The sequence below is a fragment of the Rhinopithecus roxellana genome, chromosome 18 (genome assembly GCF_007565055.1).
Source record: "Rhinopithecus roxellana isolate Shanxi Qingling chromosome 18, ASM756505v1, whole genome shotgun sequence".
Taxonomy (NCBI): Eukaryota; Metazoa; Chordata; class Mammalia; order Primates; family Cercopithecidae; genus Rhinopithecus; species Rhinopithecus roxellana.
Window position 1 is genome coordinate 11,636,613 of NC_044566.1, and position 22,070 is coordinate 11,658,682.

General features: G+C 35.2%; 1 protein-coding gene across 1 annotated transcript in view; it reads left to right on the forward strand.

Moving 5' to 3' along the window:
• The window catches only part of LOC115894612 (sodium leak channel non-selective protein-like), a 151,314-nt gene that overhangs the window by 35,748 nt on the left and 93,496 nt on the right, over positions 1 to 22,070 (forward strand). Inside the window, exons 4-6 of the mRNA XM_030922409.1 lie at positions 6,181 to 6,264; positions 7,768 to 7,907; positions 7,999 to 8,127. Of these exons, the coding sequence (XP_030778269.1) occupies positions 6,181 to 6,264; positions 7,768 to 7,907; positions 7,999 to 8,127 (353 nt within the window). The remainder of the gene's footprint in view (positions 1 to 6,180; positions 6,265 to 7,767; positions 7,908 to 7,998; positions 8,128 to 22,070) is intronic.

Here is a 22,070-nt window from a genome sequence, read left to right on the forward strand (position 1 = left end):
AGCCTAAGAGCCCTAGCAGTGCCTGTTGCTTTGTGAGTGGAGATAGACTCTCAGATTTAAAAATGGGAAAAACATTTCGCAAATTACCAGAAATTGTAGTTAATATGTAGAAAACTCATTCATACTACTTTTCTAAAATAGACATGACTTCAGCAGCAGCTCTTTTTTGTTTTGTTTTGTCTTTTGAGACAGCAGTCTCACTCTGTTGCCCAGGCCGGAGTGCACTTGGTGCAATCTCAGTTCAGTGCAATCTCTGCCTCCTGAGTTCAAGTGATTCTCCTACCTCAGCCTCCCGAGTAGCTGGGATTACAGGCACCTGCCACCACATCCAGCTTTTTTTTTTTTTTTTTTTTTTTTTTTTTTAGTAGAGATGGGGTTTCCCCATGTTTGGCCGGGCTGGTCTCAAACGCCTGGACTCAAGTGATCCACCCGCCTCGGCCTCTCAAAATGCTGGGATTATGGACATGAGCCACTGTGCCTGACCTTCAACAGGTCTTTCGAGTGAGAAGTTCTTCAGCTGAGCATTGTGAACGAGTTGAGTAAAACGGTAGTTGGCTCTTGTGCTCAATTTTCTCTTCCTCTGAACACTGACTACTTTAGGAGCTGCTTCACTCCAATTGCAATTTCATAAAACGTAAAGTATTTTAAGGCAAAGAAAGGCTGTTCTCTCCCTCCCTCAAACACATGATTTTTAATATTCGAAACAATATTTTTCAAAGTTCTCTTAACCTGAGATTTCTATGGTTTGACCCAGGATCAAAACACAAGGGACTTTGTATTAGTTCACCTATAATTGTTTTGTATATTTCTGGTGTTTAAAAGGTTTAAGGTTGCTTCCCACTCATAAATACATAATACGTTGAACTTAAAATGTGTTTATTAACCGATTCTCCATAAATAAAAATAAGATGTGTATATAAAATAATTCATCTGTTGTGTTTAGGGAACCATATTCGTTGCATGCAAATTTTATTGTTAGTGTTCTTAACTCAAAAGTAGGAGTAAACCAAAATGTGTGATTTTTCTTTTGTATGACTCATTTGTTTGTTCTTTATTAGTTGGCGGTATGGGCCGGATCATTTGTTTTTAAAACTACTTAGGTATGATTGACATACAAAAACTGTACATATTTAATGTATCCTATTGAGTATAATTAATTTTTAATTTTTTTGTGTACTTCCTAAATTTATAGTCCGGTGAGTCTGGGAACAGATCTTTTTTTCAATTGTCCTGATTTAATGACAGTTTCCAACATTGTTTTGTTATTACAAGTACGGAATCTTTATTTTATTTTATTTTATTTTATTTTATTTTGCCCCTTTAATGAAGACACTAAAAATAATGCACTGGAAGGAGTGGCAGAGTTGGAAAATTTGTAACCATCATAATTCAGATGTAATAGGTTTGGGAAAGAATCCTCAAAAATGTTAAAGCAAGGGAGGAAAGTTTGTTGAGAAGCAAGATGTTCTTCTCTCCTGGACCCCATTGGTTGTTGGTGGTCAGAATTGTTTAGTGTAATAAATAATAAACATTTTTTTCTTAAAAAAAAAAAAGCCAAAGATGTTTTACAAATGGAAAAATGCTGAGTGTTGCTGTCCTTTGTATCTTGGGTCATGATAACTCTGCTTATAAAAGGCGTTTATGAATATTGAATGACTCGTGGAAACGTGAGCCAAAAGATAATACATGAAACTTGTGCCCAGAGGTTTATTTCCATATTTTACTGGGAAAATAAAAAGAGGCCAATTCTGATTGACCACTGCATACCATCTAGCGTGTGCTGAGCTTATTGGTGACACGTGAATGCCACTATATGTTTCTGAAAAGTCCAAGGCAGAAAACATTCCAAACAAAACAATTAAATTACTTTCTATGGAAAAGAAAGTTTTCTAAATTACATAGAATTTTTGCTAAGCCCGTTTTTATAACCGAGGTCGTTTGAAATTAAGATGTTTGTATGCTTCTAATTTCTGATCACCACTGGTGTTTCTAAAATGATTTAAAATAATTCATTATTTTATATAGTTTGAAACATAGTGTGGGCCAGTTTTACAACATTAAATTTCCTTAGCAAACAAATTAGAAACAAAAATTCAGTCACATCTGTTATTGATAGCTTTTCATTCTGAATTGGTGAGGCCCCAATTTTTTAATTTAAATTTATTTTTGCCAAATGGCGAAGTGATTCTTGTTAAAGCTAAAATGTCCAACTTAAAAAAAGTTGAAAAGCTATTTTTAAAAATTTGACATGTAAGCATTGGTCCAGAAACATATCAGAATACATTGTGGAAAGCATGGGTGTCCTCCACCTTTGGCTCCTGACCACTCACTTGCCTGCCCACTCCCCACAACACAAAGGGAAATAGCACTGTTTATCCTCATTTGTTAACATTGTAAATGAACCTCAATATAATGGTGAGCTCTCATTCTATGTTCCACTGACTTTAATTCGTTTCTAAAGCAAATTATGAGCAATTGAAAGGAGGGTAATTGCAATGCTACTACATATAACATTGTCAATGACAAAAATGAAATAAAATAGTAATACTGTTCTATTTAATACTTTTGAAAAAGTACCACATAAATTCATCCTATTTGGGTGCCCATGTACTCAGCAATCTATAATTACTCTTTTCCTGCCTAATATTTACTCATGAATTGCTCCAATTTTAACATAGTTCTCTGCTGAGTCCCATAAAATTTCAGTTTTCATTTTTGGAATTCTTTGCATTTTTTAAAACAAGTCACAACTATGCCTAGTTCTTAAAATAAAGATGAAGTGGTAATTTTCTTTTTCTTTTTCCCTAACACACAAGTAAGAAACATTTGTTAATTTAATAAAAGTCCCCTTGAAAATAGACACTTTTATTTTTCTTCATGACACTTGTCAACATATAACATAATGAATATTTTATTTCATTCAGAATGTAAATTGTGTAAAGACAGAAGTGTTTGCTGTGTTCACCCTTGTATCCCTAGTTCTTGAACACTGCCTAGATTAAAGGGATGCTTATGAGCTGAGGGAAGGAAGGAAGACAGGAAAGAAGGGAGGGAAAGAGGGAGGGAGGGAGGGAGGGGCTCGGGGGAAAGAAAGGAAGGATGGAAGGAAAGAAGGAAGGAAAGAAGGAAGGAAGAAAAGGAAGGAAGGAAGGAAGGAAGGCAAAGCACAACTTACATAATTCATATTCTATTATTTTCTTGGGTGTTAATCAAAGGCTCAGATAAAAGTCAAATTTGTATTGGCTATATTATCTGTATTTAGATTATAATTAATTTACATTTTCAATTCATTGTGCAATATATGAGGCAAGTATGATGCTTATAGTTAAAGGTGTTTGTGAGATCTTTAACACAACTATTAAAAAACACAGCTATAAAAAAAGTTGAAGATGACTATAAAAACACCTTAAATTATTTGTTGTATATTTAACCTTTGTGATGTGCTTACGTGTAGCACATCAACACCAGGAGCACCAGTAGCATCTTCATATAATGATAGTCACACAGTTTAATAGGGCCATTGTCTTTCTTGTCACCCAGAGCCAAGCTTCGGAGTTTGCTTTCATATCTCTTTTGTGAGTCTCCCAAACCCAGGAGTCACCAAGTTTGGCTGATTATCTTGCTACTGAAAACATCATTTGTCCATTCATTTGGGAATTAACATTAGTTTCTCTAAACTCCCCATAGAATTAATCTTACCATCTTTCCCACCATGTTTATAACTTTAAGTTATTTTGCCTTATATATTAGCTGGATATGTTCACATATGTTTTTTCTACAAGATTGTTGTTCTTTTGGTTGTTGCTGGTGGTGCTGATGATGGTGGTGTGTGTGTGTGTGTGTGTGTGTATGTGTGTTAGCTAGACATTATATATCCTCTAATGTAAAACAGGCACTTACTCAATGTTCATTAAGTTGAACTTATACTTTATGTTTCGGTCAGAAAACTTCCATTAAGTGTTTTATCATAGTGTTAGTTTTGCATACACTATAAATTATTTTCAGAAACCTCTCAAGGAGACATTTGGACACCTATTTGTTACTAAAGGTGGAAGCTTATGTCAATATCCTGCAACATGTTTTATCATTTGATTTGAAATTTTGACATTTTATTTCTATTTTTATTTCCCTAGCAGGTTTAATTAGAGGAGGTAATAATATATGTGACTGAATTCAAAACTGAGTTACATGGATGACTACAGAATTAATGACTTAATGGGGTAGTCCTAAAAAAGCAAAGGCTTTTCTATTTAAAGTTTCTAATTTTTGACCTCATGAAGTTTTCTGTTTTATTATTCCAAAGGCATTTTTTTAAATTCCCATGTTATTAAAGCATACATTCTAATGTCAGAATAGATTCCCTATTCAAAAATGAAAGTGATACATCTTTATCTTTCTTTTACATATACAATCCCAATTAAAATTAAAGTCAATATATATTTTCCTTGCAAATTAAGACAAGTTTCTTCTTCACTTTTTTTGGTTAGTCTTGGATTCTATTTTTATTGCACTGTGGTCCAAGAGAATAGTTGTTTTGATTTCAGTTCTTTTGCATTTTCTGAGAGGTGTTTTATGTCTGATTAAGTGTTGATTTTAGAATATGTGCTATGTGACAATGAGAAAAAATGTATATATATGTGTGTGTATATATATCCACATATATACAGTGGAAAGTTCTGTAGATATCTATCAGGTCCATTTGATCTTTGGGGGTTTTTGCCTTAATGATCTAATACCATCAGGTGTTGAAATCTCCCATTATTATTGTGCAGAACTGTAAGTCTCTTTGAACGTCTCTAAGAACTTGCTTTATAAATTTGGGTGTTCCTGTGTAAAGTGCATATATATTTAGGATAGTTAGATCTTTTTATTATTATTATACTTTAAGTTTTGGGGTACATTTGCAGAACGTGCAGTTTTGTTACATAGGGATACACATGCCATGTAGCATGTATACCTAGGTATATATATGTATACCTATGTCCTATTACATAGGACAAATAATGTTTTCAGCATACATACAAATACACATGGTGGTTTGCTGCACCCATCAACCCGTCATCTACATTAGGTGTTTCTCCTAATGCTGTCCCTCCCCTAGCCCCCCACACCCTGACAGGCCCCAGTGTGTGATGTTCCCCTCCCTGTATCCATACGTTCTCATTGTTCAACTCGCACTTATGAGTGAGAACATGCGGTGTTCGATTTTCTGTTCCTGTGTTAGTTTGCTGAGAATGATGGTTTCCAGCTTCATCCATGTCCCTTCAAGAAACATGAGCTCATCCTTTTTTATGGCTGCACAATATTCCATAGTATATACGTACCACATTTTCTTTATCCAGTCTGTGATTGATGGGCATTTGGATTGGTTCCAAGTTTTTGCTATTGTGAATAGTGCTGCAACAAACATATGTGTGTATGTGTCTTTATAGTAGAATGATTTATAATCCTTTGGGTATATACCCAGTAATGGAATTGCTAGGTCAAATGGTATTTCTGGTTCTAGATCCTTGAGGAATCGCCACACTGTCTTTTACAATGGTTGAACTAATTTACACTCCACCGACGTGTAAAAGTGTTCCTATTTCTCCACATCCTCTCCAGCATCTGTTGTTTCCTTACTTTTTAATGATCGCCATTAAACTGGCGTGAGATGGTATCTTATTGTGGTTTTGATTTGCATTTTTCTAATGACCAGTGATAATGAGCTTTTTTTCTTCTTCACTTTTTAATCAGCTTGAAGTGAATGCCTTGTTAATTTTCCTACTAATGGTGCTAAACCTAATAGGTTTAAAGACCTTCCTGTTGACCACAGTGTGCTCTTGGTTCTTGTAGACAGGGAGCTGGCTTAGGACCTACATAGCATATTTGGAAGAATGGCTTCTGGTTCTTTAAGTGTTCGAATTTGTGTGGCTGAGAGAAAAAGAATGTGATATTTTCCCTTTGCATGAATTAAGTATTTTACCTGCAAAGTTCTGCAGTTGCTTGTCTTTTATAAAATATTTTTCTTATAAGTAATGCTACTTAAAATGCTAAACTTATTCCCTGTGAAAGTCTGTTCTATTATGATACAAAAATTGTAGATAGCTTTTATTGAATTAACATTTGACACTTTCCTCCACAGATTTTTCTTTAAAATATTTGCTCTCCCTAATAATGCCATGTAAAATTTATTTTTAGGGGGATAGTTCCTATGTGAAAGATCGCTGGTGTGTTTTTGATGGATTTATGGTCTTTTGCCTTTGGGTTTCTTTGGTGCTACAGGTAATTAAATATTTTTTAAATTACAAGGGGATATTCTCCCAAATGGGAATTATTTTGCTTTAAAAGTCTACATAGAAATATTACAAAATATATATCAAATGTGATTGTGTAACTGCCTACAGCATTATGTTTATTTTATTTTTATTTTAACAGATGTGATTAATCTGTTTACACTGACATATTTGAAATTCGAAAAATTAATTTTAATTGATACATAATACTTATATGTATTTATGGGGGACTGAGTGATATTTGATGTATGCCAGGTGTAATGATCAAATCTGCATAATTAGCATTTATATCACCTCAAACATTTTATTATTAGAAAAGTCAATAACTATAATATCTTAATTATTGTCAGTTACATTTGTGAATTATTTCTCAATCAGAAATGAAAATCAATACTATAGAAAATTGTTAGTATTAATCAGCTATATATATTCCCTGAAATGAAGGAAACAATGTGGGTTTTATTTCTATATTTGTAAATAAAAAATCGAACTTAAAAATTTAAAGTCTAGTCTTCTCATATTTGGATGGGTATTAGCCAACATAAAATACTACATTGCAAATATTAAATGCTTTATTATAAGAGATGGGGAACATACATTAAAAAGGCTTACAGGAGAGATTCGATTGGAAAATAAGTAGAATTAATTTCCGTGCATTCATTCAGACATGATTTTGCCTTTTAATTCAACTAAAGTTACTATATTCTTCTGATTTTATTTGATCTGTTTTGATTTGATTGTGGTAAGAACCCCTAGCATGAGATCTACTGTTTTAACGAATTTTAACTGTACAATAAATTATTGTTAACTATGGGTACGATGTTGTACAGGTCTCTAGAGTTTATTCATCTATTCTTTATTTAAAAATTCAGAATTCAAAACTTCACAGACCGTTCTGCCAACTCATCATAGTGTTTGTTGATAAGCTTTCCTTTCTTATTTTTATAAAGTTCATCTTTCCCACAATTGAATTTCATCACTCATATATTTTTTAATCAGCTTTCTCAGGTTGAATCGTTTCTCATATTAATATGTCCTTTTCCATTGAATAACTATTGTGTGATTGACAAACATTTCTAATTATTATTTTGCCTCTGTTAGTAAATAGTGTTTCATAATTTTAACCCTTTCTCTATTACTTTATTTTCTAGACATTCAAAAGCTTCCACCAAAGAACATTATTAATGAGAAAGACAGCATACTTATTTTATATTCTAAGTTGGCACTTCTTGTAATTAAAAACTGTCTTAATGAATGAGACAGGAAATGAACAAGATTAATGATGTTCTCATTAGTTTATGTATTTGTCTCTGTTAAGATAGCTATAGATTCAAAACATACTCGAAAGGAAGTGGATTTTGGTGGAAAATAATGTAGGACTAAATTCAGAGCAGAGGTGCACCTACTTATGCTGCTAACATCTGTATATTCCATGAGTATGAGCAATGCTAAGGGAAAATCCGACCTCATTTACCCATCTTTTAATTTGTAGGTGTTTGAAATTGCTGATATAGTTGATCAGATGTCACCTTGGGGCATGTTGCGGATTCCACGGCCACTGATTATGATCCGAGCATTCCGGATTTATTTCCGATTTGAACTGCCAAGGACCAGAATTACAAATATTTTAAAGTGAGTGCTACTTTACAGTAAGTTAAGAGGAAAAGTTTATGAAGATTTTTCGTAAGTGTTATGTACTTTACCTACTTCTTTTTTTCCCTAGGCGATCAGGAGAACAAATATGGAGTGTTTCCATTTTCCTACTTTTCTTTCTACTTCTTTATGGAATTTTAGGAGTTCAGATGTTTGGAACATTTACTTATCACTGTGTAGTAAATGACACAAAGCCGGGGTAAGTTTATCTATTAACTACATTTTAATCTGGTTGATTAACAAAGCTATCTCTGTAATTTTCATGAGAATAACCTCTGTGTCAGATTTTTCAAACAGTGTTTATGTCCTCTTTGTTCTGTGTCTCTGCTTCCTCAGTATTGTTTTGTCCAATTTTTATTTTATTTTATCTTATTTTTGAGATGGAGTCTCGCTCGGTCGCGAGGCTGGAGTGCAGTGGTGCTATCTCAGCTCACTGCAACCTCCGCGTCCCAGGTTCAAGCATTTCTCCTGCCTCAGCCTCCCGAGTAGCTGGGACTACAGGCATGCACCACCATGCCCGGCTAATTTCTGTTTTGTCCAATTTTTAAAGACAAGTATTCAAAACAAGACAGACTGGAAAATGTAAGCTGGTGGGAAAGTAGATTAAGCAAATGCAAAGTATACATTTAGAAACCTTTCTCAGTGTGGCAAAATGGGGAATGTGCTAACAATAACAGAAACCTAAAGCTTCACTGAGGAAGTTTTTCATATTAGAGTGAGTTACATGTTAGGAAAAAAACCTCATTTTTATTATTATTAACTTTGGTCATCATTCCCTAAAATAGTTTCCCAAATGATTATAACATTGTTTCTAGACAAAACACTACATACTATCTGTTGCATTTGTCCATTGTGGAGTTGGTGGGTAAGATAGAATGTATGTACTTCAATTACCTATTATGTATTATGCAATAGGGCACCTGCCTCTTCTACTTGGCTGATCATTGTAAATATACAACTCCAGGGATGTGATGGCAGAAGAGAGCAGAGTGGGATGTTGGCCCCTGGATGGTCCAGAAGTGTCCCATTAGGTGTTGGCTAGATACAGAGTTTGGGGTTCCAAGCATAACCCAGAAGTGCAACAGATATGATTATGCCAGATTTCAGGGCAGCAGGGATTGGGGATAATACAACTGATTTTACACCTTGTATTCAAATCTTCACATAGGAATTTGTATATTTATAAATGAAGAACTCATCCATAAATTACCAATTGAAAAAATCTTGATTCAAATCATAGAAATTAGATTTAAAGCACTTTATAAAATTCAAAAAGAGATTACAAGCAGCCATTCCTCTTCAAAATATTTTTAATGTATCAATATCTACTTACAAACCAATTGGTTATATAAGGATCATTGAGTTTAAAAATACTGAAAGGGTTATGTTGTGTTTTCTGCACTTGAAGCATTTTTTTCATAAAGTCTATGTATATATATACAAAGTAGATAAACCACAAATAAGTGAATATCTCTGTGAGTATAGACATCATGATAAGCTTGACTCAATTCCAACACTTTATTGTATGAGTTTGCATCAATTATTTAGGTTATTCCTCAGTGAAGTGCATTAACAACAGGACATACTTTCTAGAGGTATCAGCAAGAGTGAATGAGGGAATGAATGTAAAGACAAGCAAAGTGACCAGCACATAGTAAAGGCGTTCACTGTATGCTAGCCATCATTACTTTGTTGTCATAAAGAAATATGTGGCCGGGCGCGGTGGCTCAAGCCTGTAATCCCAGCACTTTGGGAGGCCGAGGCGGGTGGATCACGAGGTCAGGAGATCGAGACCCTCCTGGCTAACACGGTGAAACCCGTCCCTACTAAAAATACAAAAAACTAGCCGGGCGCGGTGGCGGGCGCCTGTAGTCCCAGCTACTCAGAGGCTGAGGCGGGAGAATGGTGTGAACCTGGGAGGCAGAGCTTGCAGTGAGCTGAGATCCGGCCACTGCACTCCAGCCTGGGCGGCACAGCGAGACTCCGTCTCAAAAAAAAAAAAAAAAAAAGAAATATGTAAACACGCTTACATGCTGAGGTGGTAGGTATAAGTGTATCCTCCAAAAGAGAGATAACATGTTTAAAAAAAAAAAAAGGAAAGAGCGATAAAGAAGACCAAAACTTACACTTGTAAGAATGTGAAAGGAAAACATCTATGACTAATTCATGGCTATGTTATTTTGCTGACAAAGTAACTAAATTAATTCTGAGTTTATTTCACATTTATAATGGTCATTTAATTATTAGTCTCTCCCAGAAGTATATTTAATAATTGAATTTCTAATTCATGCACAAATAGTATATGTATATTATGCAACTCCTAATAATTACATAATGTACTAAAGACTAAAAGTGAATTTAATTGCTTGCTGTTGCACCACCCCAAAGAATGTCAACTCCAAAAGGGTAGAGATTTTGTTTCCACGTGCTTTTAGACCAGGAGGCATGTGCAAGTTTCTAAGAAATTAGGAATGAATGCAGTAACTTCAAAAACATCAGTATAATTTCACTGGTTAAATGTTAAACAGTAAAGCATTACCTATTAGTCAAGGCCTTAATTAATTTTATTTTATTTTATTTTATTTTTATTTAGAAGGTATATGCATGCATCTCATACCTACTTAGAAATTTACCTTAGGGGGCTGAGCACAGTGGCTCACACCTGTAATCCCAGCACTTTGGAAGGCTGAGGCGGGTAGACAACCTGAGGTCAGGAGTTCCAGACCAGTCTGACCAATATGATGAAACCCCATCTCTACTAAAAATACAAAAATTAGCTGGGCATGGTGGTGGGCACCTGTAATCCCAGCTACTCAGGAGGCTGAGACAGGAGAATTACTTGAACCCAGGAGGTGAAGATTGCAGTGAGCTGAGATCGCACCACTGCACTCCAGCCTGTGCCACGGAATGAGACTCTGTCTCAAAAAAAGAAAGAAAGAAACAAATTTACCTTAGGTTCACCTAAGTGTGGACAGATACCATGCCTTCCTTGATTATCCATAGAATTATGTTGAAGTAAAGATCTCATTTTTTCTTGTTTTTAATATAATTTTTATTCTTGCATGTTGTGAGTGAATAATCTCCTCAAAATTATTTTTAAAAGAAAAACACTGTTGCTACTCACCCCACTCCCACTCTTCATTATTGTTGTTCAAAATAGCCTTGGAAAATAACTTTTTGATAACCATTTTCTGGACATATTATTATTTTCCCCTACTATTGAAATTGTGTCTCTACCCACTTTACTGAGATTTTGGTGAATATAAAAATCTTTACATATTTATTATATATGTCTTGAGGGAACTATTTCCTTTTTCTGTCAGAATTAAATCCAGAGAGTAAGTTGTTGCATTTATTATTCTACTTTCTGAAAATTATCATCCTTCTCAAATTAACTTGTGTATTTCTTATGAGGTACTCCCTGAAAATTATGATCCTTCTCAAATTAATTTGTGTGTTTCTTATGAGGTAAGGGTCAAGATGTATTCTTAATTTAGTGGTTGAAGTGGACATCAATGTCTTAGGAGAAGCTTTCAGTATTTCTGTTAAGTGGGATGTGAGCTGTAGAGTTTTGAAAGTGAGGAAGTTACCTTTAATTCCTATGGTGCTAAGAGTTTTTAATCATTGATGTATGTATATTTTGTCCAGTGCTTTTCTCTTTTATTCTGTTAATGTACTGAATTACATGATGGATTTTTTTAATAGAAGCTAATCTTGCATTTCTGGTATATTGCTAATTTGGTCATATTGTATTCCTCTTTATGCCTTGTAAGATTTAATTTGCTAATGTTTTGTTACAAATTATTGCATCTTTGTTCACAAGGAGCATTATTTTTAGGCTTTTTTAATTGAAATATCTTTACTAGATTTTGAAATCTGGGTAATGCTGTCCTCATAAAACAAGCGGAACATGTTTCCAAGGGTTCATATAAGATTCATATTCTTTCTTTCTTAAATGTTTGATAGAATTCATGAGTAAAACTCAGGGCCTGAAATTTTCTTTGTGAGAACGTTTTTCATTACAAATTAAATGTATTCAACATACAGAGCTATGGAGTTGTTACCTTTCTTGTTCTGTTAAGTTGGTAAATTTGCTTTTCAAAGATCTTACCTATTTTTATAGATTGTCAATATTGCATAATGTTTATACAAATGCCCTCTGATTATCTTTTAAACATGATTATCTTTTTAACATCTGTAGAATAGTGGTAATAAGTCATTTTTTTCCTGACATTGATAATTTGTATCTTTCTCCATTTTTTCATGTCTTCTCAGTTGTATTAATCTTTTCACACACACACAAGAATCTTTGCCCTATTTAATGTTTCCTGTTGTTAGTCTGTTTTTCACATTGATTTTTTATCTTCATTATTTCCTTATTTCTGCTTTTAGTTTTTATTTTCTTTTTCGTATTTCATAAAACGAAGGTATATAGGCATCTTTTAACATTTTTCTAATACAATAATTTAAAAATATAATTTTCCTCTAAGCATTGTTTTACCTGCATTTCCAAAACGTTAATATGTTGTATTTTTATTATTATTCAAGTGTCTTCTAATATCATACGTGATTTCTCTTTTGGCCCATAGGTTATTTAGAAGTGTATTTTTAGAAAGATGAGATTTTCTAAAAATGTTATTTGGGAGCATAAGTTTATTCTGTTGTGGTCAGACAATAGTCCCTGTGAAATTTCAGCCTTTTGAAATTCATTAGGAATCATTTTAAGGAGCATTATATGGTCTAAATTGGTGAAAATTCCATGAGAATTTGAAAAAAAGAAAGTTAAGTCTGCAGTTTTTGAGTATAATATCTATAAATGTTACCGAAGTCAAGTTGGCTGATAATTTGTTCTAGGTCGTTCTATCCTTCTTGGTTTTTAAAATCAGGGTTGTTCTATCAATTTCTGAGAGAGCTATTCAATTTTCTACACATGAGAAAAAATTTCAATCTCTCTTATTTTTGTCAGTTTTTGCTTTATATAATTTTCAACTTTAATTAGGCGCATAAAGTGTCATTGTATCTTTCAGATGGGCTGACCTTTTTATCATCATGAATTTTGAATTTTTTTCCTAATTAGCTTCTGGATGCCAGAGTATATGATGGGTCAAGAACATGACATTTCAAATTTTTCAATAATCATAACTCTAGAGTAATTTATAACTCTAAAATAATTTATTTTTATTTAATCACCTTTTATCTTATTAACCAATCTTTTTTTTCCCACAATTTCTTAAGTGTGCTTTAGACCATTCCTGGATTAACAGTAAAAGGGAGCACATGACAAATTCTTAGTTTTAGAGCATGGGCTACACAATCCTGAGCCCAGCGTGGTGGTGATGAAATTAAGCCCATTGCTAAGAGCGTAAATGAAGAAGAAACTCAGTAATAAGAGAGCATGGACCAACTAGTTAGATGCCCTAATCAGCAACTCTCATTCCACTTTCAAATCCTTGGAGATTTTGTGTGTTTTTTAAATAAGTGAATCAAATGGTGCCTACCAAATTTATTTTGTCCTCTGCATCAGTGCGTGGCATACAGCATTAATGATGAGAAGAAACTAACTCCCATAAGCTATTTTGGGGGGGTAGAGGATGGTACAAATATTACAACTTTACAACAAATATTACAACTCTGTTAAAAAAAGAAAAGTTGATCAGGCTGGGTACAGTGGCACAAGCCTGTAATCTCAGCACTTTGGGAGACTGAGGTGGGGGAATCACTTGAGCCTAGGAGTTCGAGACTAGAGTTAGCTATGATTGCATCACTGCACTCCAGCCTGGGTGATACAGTGAGACTCAGTCTCTAAGAAATAAAAAAGAAAGAAAGAAAAAACCTTGAACAGGCACCTGTCACATCTCTCATTTATTCCACTCCAGGTATTAAACCAAAAGAAATAAAAATGTATGTCCATACAAAGATTTACACATGAATGCCCACAGCAACTTTATTTGTAATACTCCAAACTGGTGACAACCCAAATTTCCGTCAACAGATAGATAGATAAACTAATGATGGTATATCCATATAATAAATACTATTTATTAATAATAAATAATGAATTATTGATGTATACAGCATCTTGGATAAATCTCAAAATAATTATGATGACTGAATAAATCCAGATTTAAAAAGATGACATATTCTATGATTCCATTTATATAAAATTGCAGAAAATGCAAACTTATCTTTAATGATAGAAAATAAATCAGCAGTTGCCTAGTGATAAAGGTTGTGGTGGAAATAAGGGATTACAAAGGGGCATCAAGAACCCTTTGGGGTTTATTGATATGTTCATTATCTTGACTGTGGTTCTGTACATGTGCCAAAACTTATCAAACTGTACACTTTTGTATGTGCAGTTTATGTTATGTCAGTTGCACCTACTAAAACTGCCTAAAATGTCTCAGTGTGAGGGAGAAATCTAATTTTTCATATGGTTAAGCAATCGTGCCTGCACTATTTATTGTGTACTATTACCCACTGAGTTAACTTCACCTGTCTCATTCACTAATTCCCCGTCTATACATGGATCTGTTCCTCTGGGGCTCCACTGTGCTTCACTGGTCTATTGGACTATCTCTTTACCAATATCACACTCTGAAAGTCTTTCAAATTATGGTCTAGCTTTATGCATGGGGTCGTATTTCCAGCTTTAAGCTTTACATGGGCTCAAGACCTGGTCTTCCGCCTCATGTGGGCATTAAAACCCAAGCTCTTGGATACTGGGTACCTAGCTCCCATTTGTAACACTATGTCAACTCATGTTCCTTCCTTTCATACTCATTTACTGCTTTCCTTCCTAGGTTTTGACATTTTGGAATGCATTTTTTTTTATTGTGAGCCCAAATGTGGAGTTTTTAATGTTATCTATTTGTTTGTAGTGGAGGGAGTTGAATTTGGTACAGTCCGTCTTGCGAGAACCAGAACTCACATTCATAGCTATTTTTTTCTATTTTTCTCTAAGATCCTTGAGGATACATATGGGAAAGGGGAAGAGAATATTGTGTTATATTCATCTTTTTATCCTTACTACCTAGTATCCTAACACAGAATAAATAATTAGTAACTATTTATTGAAGGCATGGTTGATAACATTATATTTAGACAGACAATATTAACATGATGACAAATTGATAAAGAAGATGAAATAAAAAAGAAACACAGAGAAAAGTAAGTTATTAAAAGCAGGAAAGGAGAAATGGCTAAAAAATAGGAAAACAAAGTTTAAGCAGAAAGAAGCAGTGAATTAGTTCATATACAGAGTAAGAAAATTGAAGCAAGTGTTGAGTAAGGGAGTTGACTCTGTGGGTGAGGGAAGAGACAAATGCATGGAAGAAAATCTGTAGGTAGTTGGATTTTTTTTTTTTTTTTTTTTTTTTTTTTTTTAGTGTATGTAGGCTGTAGAATATGCCTAGATTGTTCTATGAGTGAATATGAAAATGGATAAAGATATTGTGTGGGTTGGAGACCATAAATATGGAGATGAAGAACAGGGAAATCTTCTGGATAAGAAAGCAGCTGTGTAGTACTGCGGGGGGTACAGGAGGCTGGCTTCAAATTACTGTTTTATTAAAACCAAGTCAGAATGTGAGAGTTATAAAACTTGTAAATGCAGCTAGAAGAGTAGGCATTATGCTGGCAAACCAAAGCTCATACTGGCACATAAATGATCACAGAAATTGAGAACAGATACACGAATGTCTTCTGAACTCATGACCCTAGAGTTGCTTCAGTGAGTATTCTTTGCTAGTTCCGTGCTGTATTTGGTACCAAGAAAAGAATGATGCTGAAAAAATGCATTAAAACATGCCTTGTGATCTAAATATTAGCTCCAGCTCATTACTGTATCCCAAAAATAAAGTTCACCGTGAAAAATTTCATAAATGTTGACAGAGTGCTTAGTTACCTGAGACATAGCCATTATGGTGAAATGGCTGCATTTTTGTCTTTCCCATATGTGTAAAACCTGCCTAGTAGCATACACACACACACACACACACACACACACACACACACACACACATTTATTTTGTCTTCTTTTTATGTGACTCTTCGTTTACTATTTGAGAGGAAAATGCTTAGCTAGCCACTTGGTAGTAATGTTGTTCATAATCACAGTTGTTATAGCTTCGATGATTCATTCAGGAATCTAACAATAATATCTTTTTTGTTGTTTTTTTTTTGAGACCGACTCTCACTCTGACACCCAGGCTAGAGTGCAGTGGCATGATCTCAGCTTACTGAAACATCCATCTCCCACGTTCAAGAGATTCTCCTGCCTCAGCCCCCCGAGTAGCTGGGACTACAGGTGCGTGCCACCACACCCGGCTAATTTTTGTATTTTTAGTAGAGACAGGGCTTCATCATGTTGGCCAGGCTGGTCTTGAACTCCTGACCCCAAGAGATCCGCCTGCCTCAGCCTCCCAAAGTGCTGGATTAAAGGCCTGAGCCACCATGTCCAGCCTCATTTTAAAACAAAATTTCAGTTCAGTATTACTGCATTTTAAAGCCCCACACGTAAGCAGAAAAACTGTCAGCACCACTTCACCATTACTATTAGCCCAGACATAAATTTAGTTTTACTCTTAGAGACTCAAGAAATATTCAAACTCAAAATAAAACAGAAAATGTTCATTGATTTGAACATTTTTAAAAACTTTTTTGTTTCCTTTTGTATCCTCTAAACTACGACTTTTTTAAAAAAAGAAATTCTGTCATTTGGAATAACAGGAATGAATGAATCTAGAGGACATTATGCTAAGTGAAATAAGCCAGGCACAGAAAGATCAATACTGCATGATCTCACGCATATGTGGAATCCTAACAAGTTAATTCATTGAAGTAGAGTGGAGAATGGTGGTTACCAGGGGCTGCGACGGGAAGAAGATGGGGCCGCAAGGGAATGAGGAGTTGCTGATCAAAGGGGACGAAGTTTCAGCAGGAAGAGTAAGTTTTGAGATCCATTGCACAACAGGGTGACAATGGTCAATAATAATGTGTTAATAATAATGCATTAATAATGGTTAATAATGGTTAATAATAATGCGTTTCAACATAACTAAGAAAGTAAATTTTAGCCAGGCGCCGTGGCTCACGCCTGTAATCCCAGCACTTTGGGAGGCCGAGGCGGGCAGATCACGAGGTCAGGAGATCGAGACCATCCTGGCTAACACGGTGAAACCCCGTCTCTACCAAAAATACAAAAAACTAGCCGGGCGGGCGGGCGGGCGCCTGTAGTCCCAGCTACTGGGGAGGCTGAGGCGGGAGAATGGCGTGAACCCGGGAGGCGGAGCTTGCAGTGAGCTGAGATCCGGCCACTGCACTCCAGCCTGGGCGACAGAGCGAGACTCCGTCTCAAAAAAAAAAAAAAAAAAAAAAATTAAATTTCAAATGTATCATCACAGAAGAGTTAAGTGATATGATGGATATGTTAATTAGCCCGATTTAACCGTTACGTCTTGTATACATCTATCAAAACATCACCTGGTGCTGCATTAATGTAATACAATTATGATTTGTCAATTAAAAATAATACTATTTTAAAAATTTATGGGCCGGGCGCGGTGGCTCACGCCTGTAATCCCAGCACTTTGGGAGGCCGAGGCAGGCGGATCACAAGGTCAGGAGATCGAGACGACGGTGAAACCCCGTCTCTACTAAAAATACAAAAAATTAGCCGGGCGCCATGGCGGGCGCCTGTAGTCCCAGCTACTCGGGAGGCTGAGGCAGGAGAATGGCGGGAACCCGGGAGGCGGAGCATGCAGTGAGCTGAGATCGCGCCACTGCACTCCAGCCAGGGGGACAGAGCGAGACTCCTTCTCAAAAAAAAAAAAAAAAAAAAAAAAAATTTATGATACACATCTCTTAGTCACATATTAAGCTAAGGTATGATGGCTGTGTTTTCAGCAATCAGTGTTGCCAGCTACTGCCATGACCTCATTTCTCTTAATCATTTAAGAGAAACGATGAAGAGAAATTGTTAACAATTGTTCCAACTTCTGCCTAATTGATTTGCATGTGTTTTTTTTTTTTTTTTTTTTTTTTTTTTTTTTGAGACGGAGTCTTGCTCTGTCACCCAGGCTGCAGTGCAGTGGCCGGATCTCAGCTCACTGCAAGCTCCGCCTCCTGGGTTCACGCCATTCTCCTGCCTCAGCCTCCCGAGTAGCTGGGACTACAGGCGCCGCCACCTCGCCCGGCTGGTTTTTTGTATTTTTAGTAGAGACGGGGTTTCACTGTGTTAGCCAGGATGGTTTCGATCTCCTGACCTCGTGATCCGCCCGTCTCGGCCTCCCAAAGTGCTGGGATTACAGGCTTGAGCCACCGCGCCCGGCCTGATTTGCATGTTTTATAGCCTAATCGTGACAGAGGTTTCAGACCAGAAGCTTGCATATCTTGGGTTTCATAGCTGACCTCCAGAACTGATTCTGTTTAGTATGTGAGGCAAACAAGATAAAGAAGCAACACAATGTATACAGTTTTGCTTTTAAATGGAGCTTAGTTCTTGTAAGGTCCAATAGCAGGGAATCTTAGCTATGTCTTCAGTAGCAGTGCTAGTAAAGCTTTAGATTCTTCTCTGATAATGAATGGCGACCTAAGGCAATTATGAAGAGTAATGAGATTTGACTAAGCAAAGCAGCTCATTTCCTAAAGGAAGTTGAGAAGAGCAATGGCTTGTGGCAGAAACAGGTGTTGTGAAATACCAACTGTGATGGCAGAAATCTCCCCGAAGCTGGAACAGGAATGTTCAAAAATGAGCTGGCAGGTTAAATAGAAAAGATGAAGACTTACTTGACACTTTATTCTCATTCCTGAAAAAGAAGAAAAACGTATTCATAGCTCAGTATCAAATAATGAAATCTTACTTCCAAGAGTGATATAATTAGAAAAACTTTAAGGTAAGTAAATGCAACCATTAAATATGTAAAAGTTTAATATAGAGAGAGCAGGATTCAAATAGGAACTCAGGAACATATTTGTGATGACTGGACCAGCAGCTTTAAGCCCGAAGGTAGGGTGATCACACATCACAGATGCCCAGGACAATCTTGGTTTATCCCTACTGTTTCAAAGTAATCACTAACAGTCTCTTACTCGATTTTAAGGAATCTCAATGTAGACAATGCATTTTATGGTCACCTTGCCCAGGGGAAGTTTATAGAACTTGGTATTTTGTAAAATATCACCAAGAGTTGAATTAGAGATAATATAAAGTTGAATTTTTTGCAGTTTGCTCTTGCTGGTCCAAATAAATTTTAAGTTTATTAAAATAAATACATTTAAATGTATTAACTAAATTTATTTGTCATGTATTATTTAGGGTACTTGGCAAATAAATGAAGTATTGTCTTATACATTTTGTTGACTAAATAGTTGTTTTCATGGAATACTATGCAGCCAAGAGAAATAATGAGACTATGTCCTTTGTAGCAACATGAATGAAGCTGGAGGTCATTATCCTAAGCAAACTTATACAGGAACAGAAAATCAAATACCGCTTCTTCTCACTTATGAATGAGAGCTAAACACTGAGTACACACGGACACAAAGAAGGGAACAACAGACACTGAGGCCTACCTGAGGGTGGAGGGTGAGAGGAAGGTGAGGATTGAAAAACTACCTATTAAGTGCTGTGCTTATTATCTGAGTGGTGAAACAATCTGTACACCACACCCCCTTGACACACAGTTTGCCTCTATAACAAACCTGCACACGTATCCCTGAATCTAAAATAAAAGTCAAAAAAAAAAAAAAAAAAAAAGAAATACAAATAGAAACATACTGAAATTTAGAACATTAATTTTTAATTTCTAAGGACTTTATCAAAAGACAGTTTTGTAGAATATGTAAAATCATAATTGCCCCAAATTCATGCAACGGTCTATGACATCTTCTTGATTCATATGTGTTTATTTATGTTTATTGACACAATAGATGTATTTTTGGAGTACATGTGATATTTTGATACATTCATGTAAGGCATAATAATCAAATCAGGGCAATTGGCATATCCATTACCTGAAACATTTTTCTTAATACTGGGAACACTTGAATTATTCTCTACTAACTATTTTTAAATACATAATAGATTACTCTTTACTATAGTCACCCTACTGATTTATCAAACACTAGGTTTTTTTCTTTTATCTGACTGTATTTTTGTACCTATTCACCAATCTTTCTTCATCCAACCCTGGCCTTTACCCTTCCCCTTCTCTGGTAACAACCAATCTATTCTCCTTCCTCATAAGATCCACTTCCTTAGGGCCTAAATATGAGTGAGATGATGTGATATTTGTCTTTCTGTGCTTGGCTTATTTCTTTTAATATAATGACCTCCAGTTCCGTCCATGCTGCTGCAAACGACAGGATTTCACTTATTTTTATGGCTGAATGGTATTACATTGTGTGTCTGTATAGATACATATCATAGTTTCTTTATCCATTTATCTATTGGTGGGCAGTTAGGTTGATTCCATATTTTGGCTGTTTGGAATAGTGCTGCAGTCAACATGTGAGTGCCGCTATCTCTTCAATATATAGATTTCCTCCCTTTTGGATATATACCCAGTACTGAAATTGCTGGATCATAGAGTCGTTCCATGTTTAGTTTTTTTCAGTCCCTACTGTTTTTCACAGTGGTTGTCAAAATTTGCATTCCCACCAACAGTGTATGAGGGTTCCTGTTTCTCTCCATTCTCACCAACTTACACTGTATTTTTTATAAAAGCCATTTTAACTGGGGTAACTTGATATTTCACTGTAGTTTTTATTTCCATTTCCCCGATGATTAGTGATGTTACCCAGTTTTATATACCTATTTGCCATTCGTATGTCTTCTTTTGAGAAATGTCTATTCAGATTTTTTGCCCATTTCTTAATCAGTTTATTAGATTGTTTCCCATTGAGTTATTTGAGTTCTTTATATATTCTGGTTATTAATCCCTTGTCAGTTGTATCATTAGCAGATATTTTCCCTTATTCTTTGGGCTGTCACTTCAATTTGTTGATTGTTTCCTTTGCTGTGCAGAAGTTTTGAGCTCGATTCAATCCCATTTATCTATTTTTGCTTTAGTTGCCTGTGCTTTTCAGATTTTATCCCCCCCAAAAATGCCCAGACCAGTGTCCTGGAGCATTTGCCCAATGTTTTCTTCTAGGAGTTTCATAGATTCAGTTCTTAGATTTAAGTCTTTAATCCTTTATTATTTGATTTTTATATGATGAGAGATATTAATGTTCTTGGCACCTTTGTCAAGAGTGAATTGGCTGTAAAAGCATGTATTTATTTCTGGGTTCTCTATTCTGTTCCATTGGGATGTTTTCTGTTTTTTGTCAGTACCATGCTGATTTGGTTGCTATAGATTTGTAGTATATTTTGAAGTCAGTTAGTATGATGCCTCCAGCTTTGTTCTTTTTGCACGGGATTGCGTTGGTTATTCAGAATCTTTTGTGTTTTATATAAATTTTAGCATAGTTTTTTATATTCCAGTGAAGAATGTCATTGGTATTTTGATAGGGATTGCATTGAAACTGTAGATTGCTTCGGGTCATGTTGACATTTTAACAATATTAATTCTTCCAATTCATGAGCATAGAATATCTTTCCATTTTTTTGTGTCCACTTCAATTTCTTTCATCAGAGTATGATAGTTTTCACTATAGAGATCTTTCACTTCTTTAGTCACAATTATTCCTAGGCATTTTAAAATTTTTTATAAATATTGTAAATGGGGTTGTTTTCTTGATTTATTTTTCAGATTGTTCACTGTTGGTGTATATAAATGCTATTAATTTTTGTGTGTTGGTTTTGTATCCTGTAATTTACTGCATTTGCTTATCATTTCTAACAGTTTTTGGTGGAGTCTTTAGGGTTTTCTAAGTATAAGATCATGTCATCTGCAAATGAGGATAATTTTATTTCCTCCTTTCCAATTTGGATGTCGTTTATTTCTTTGTCTTATCTGATCACTCTGGCTAGAACTTCCAATAGTATGTTGAATAAATGGGATGAAAATGGGCATCCTGATCTTGTTCCAGATCTTAGCAGAAAGACTTTTGATTTTTTTCCCCCTTTGGTATGATGTTAGCCATGGGTTTGTTAAATATGGTCTTTATTGTTTTGAGGTATATTCATTTTATACTCAA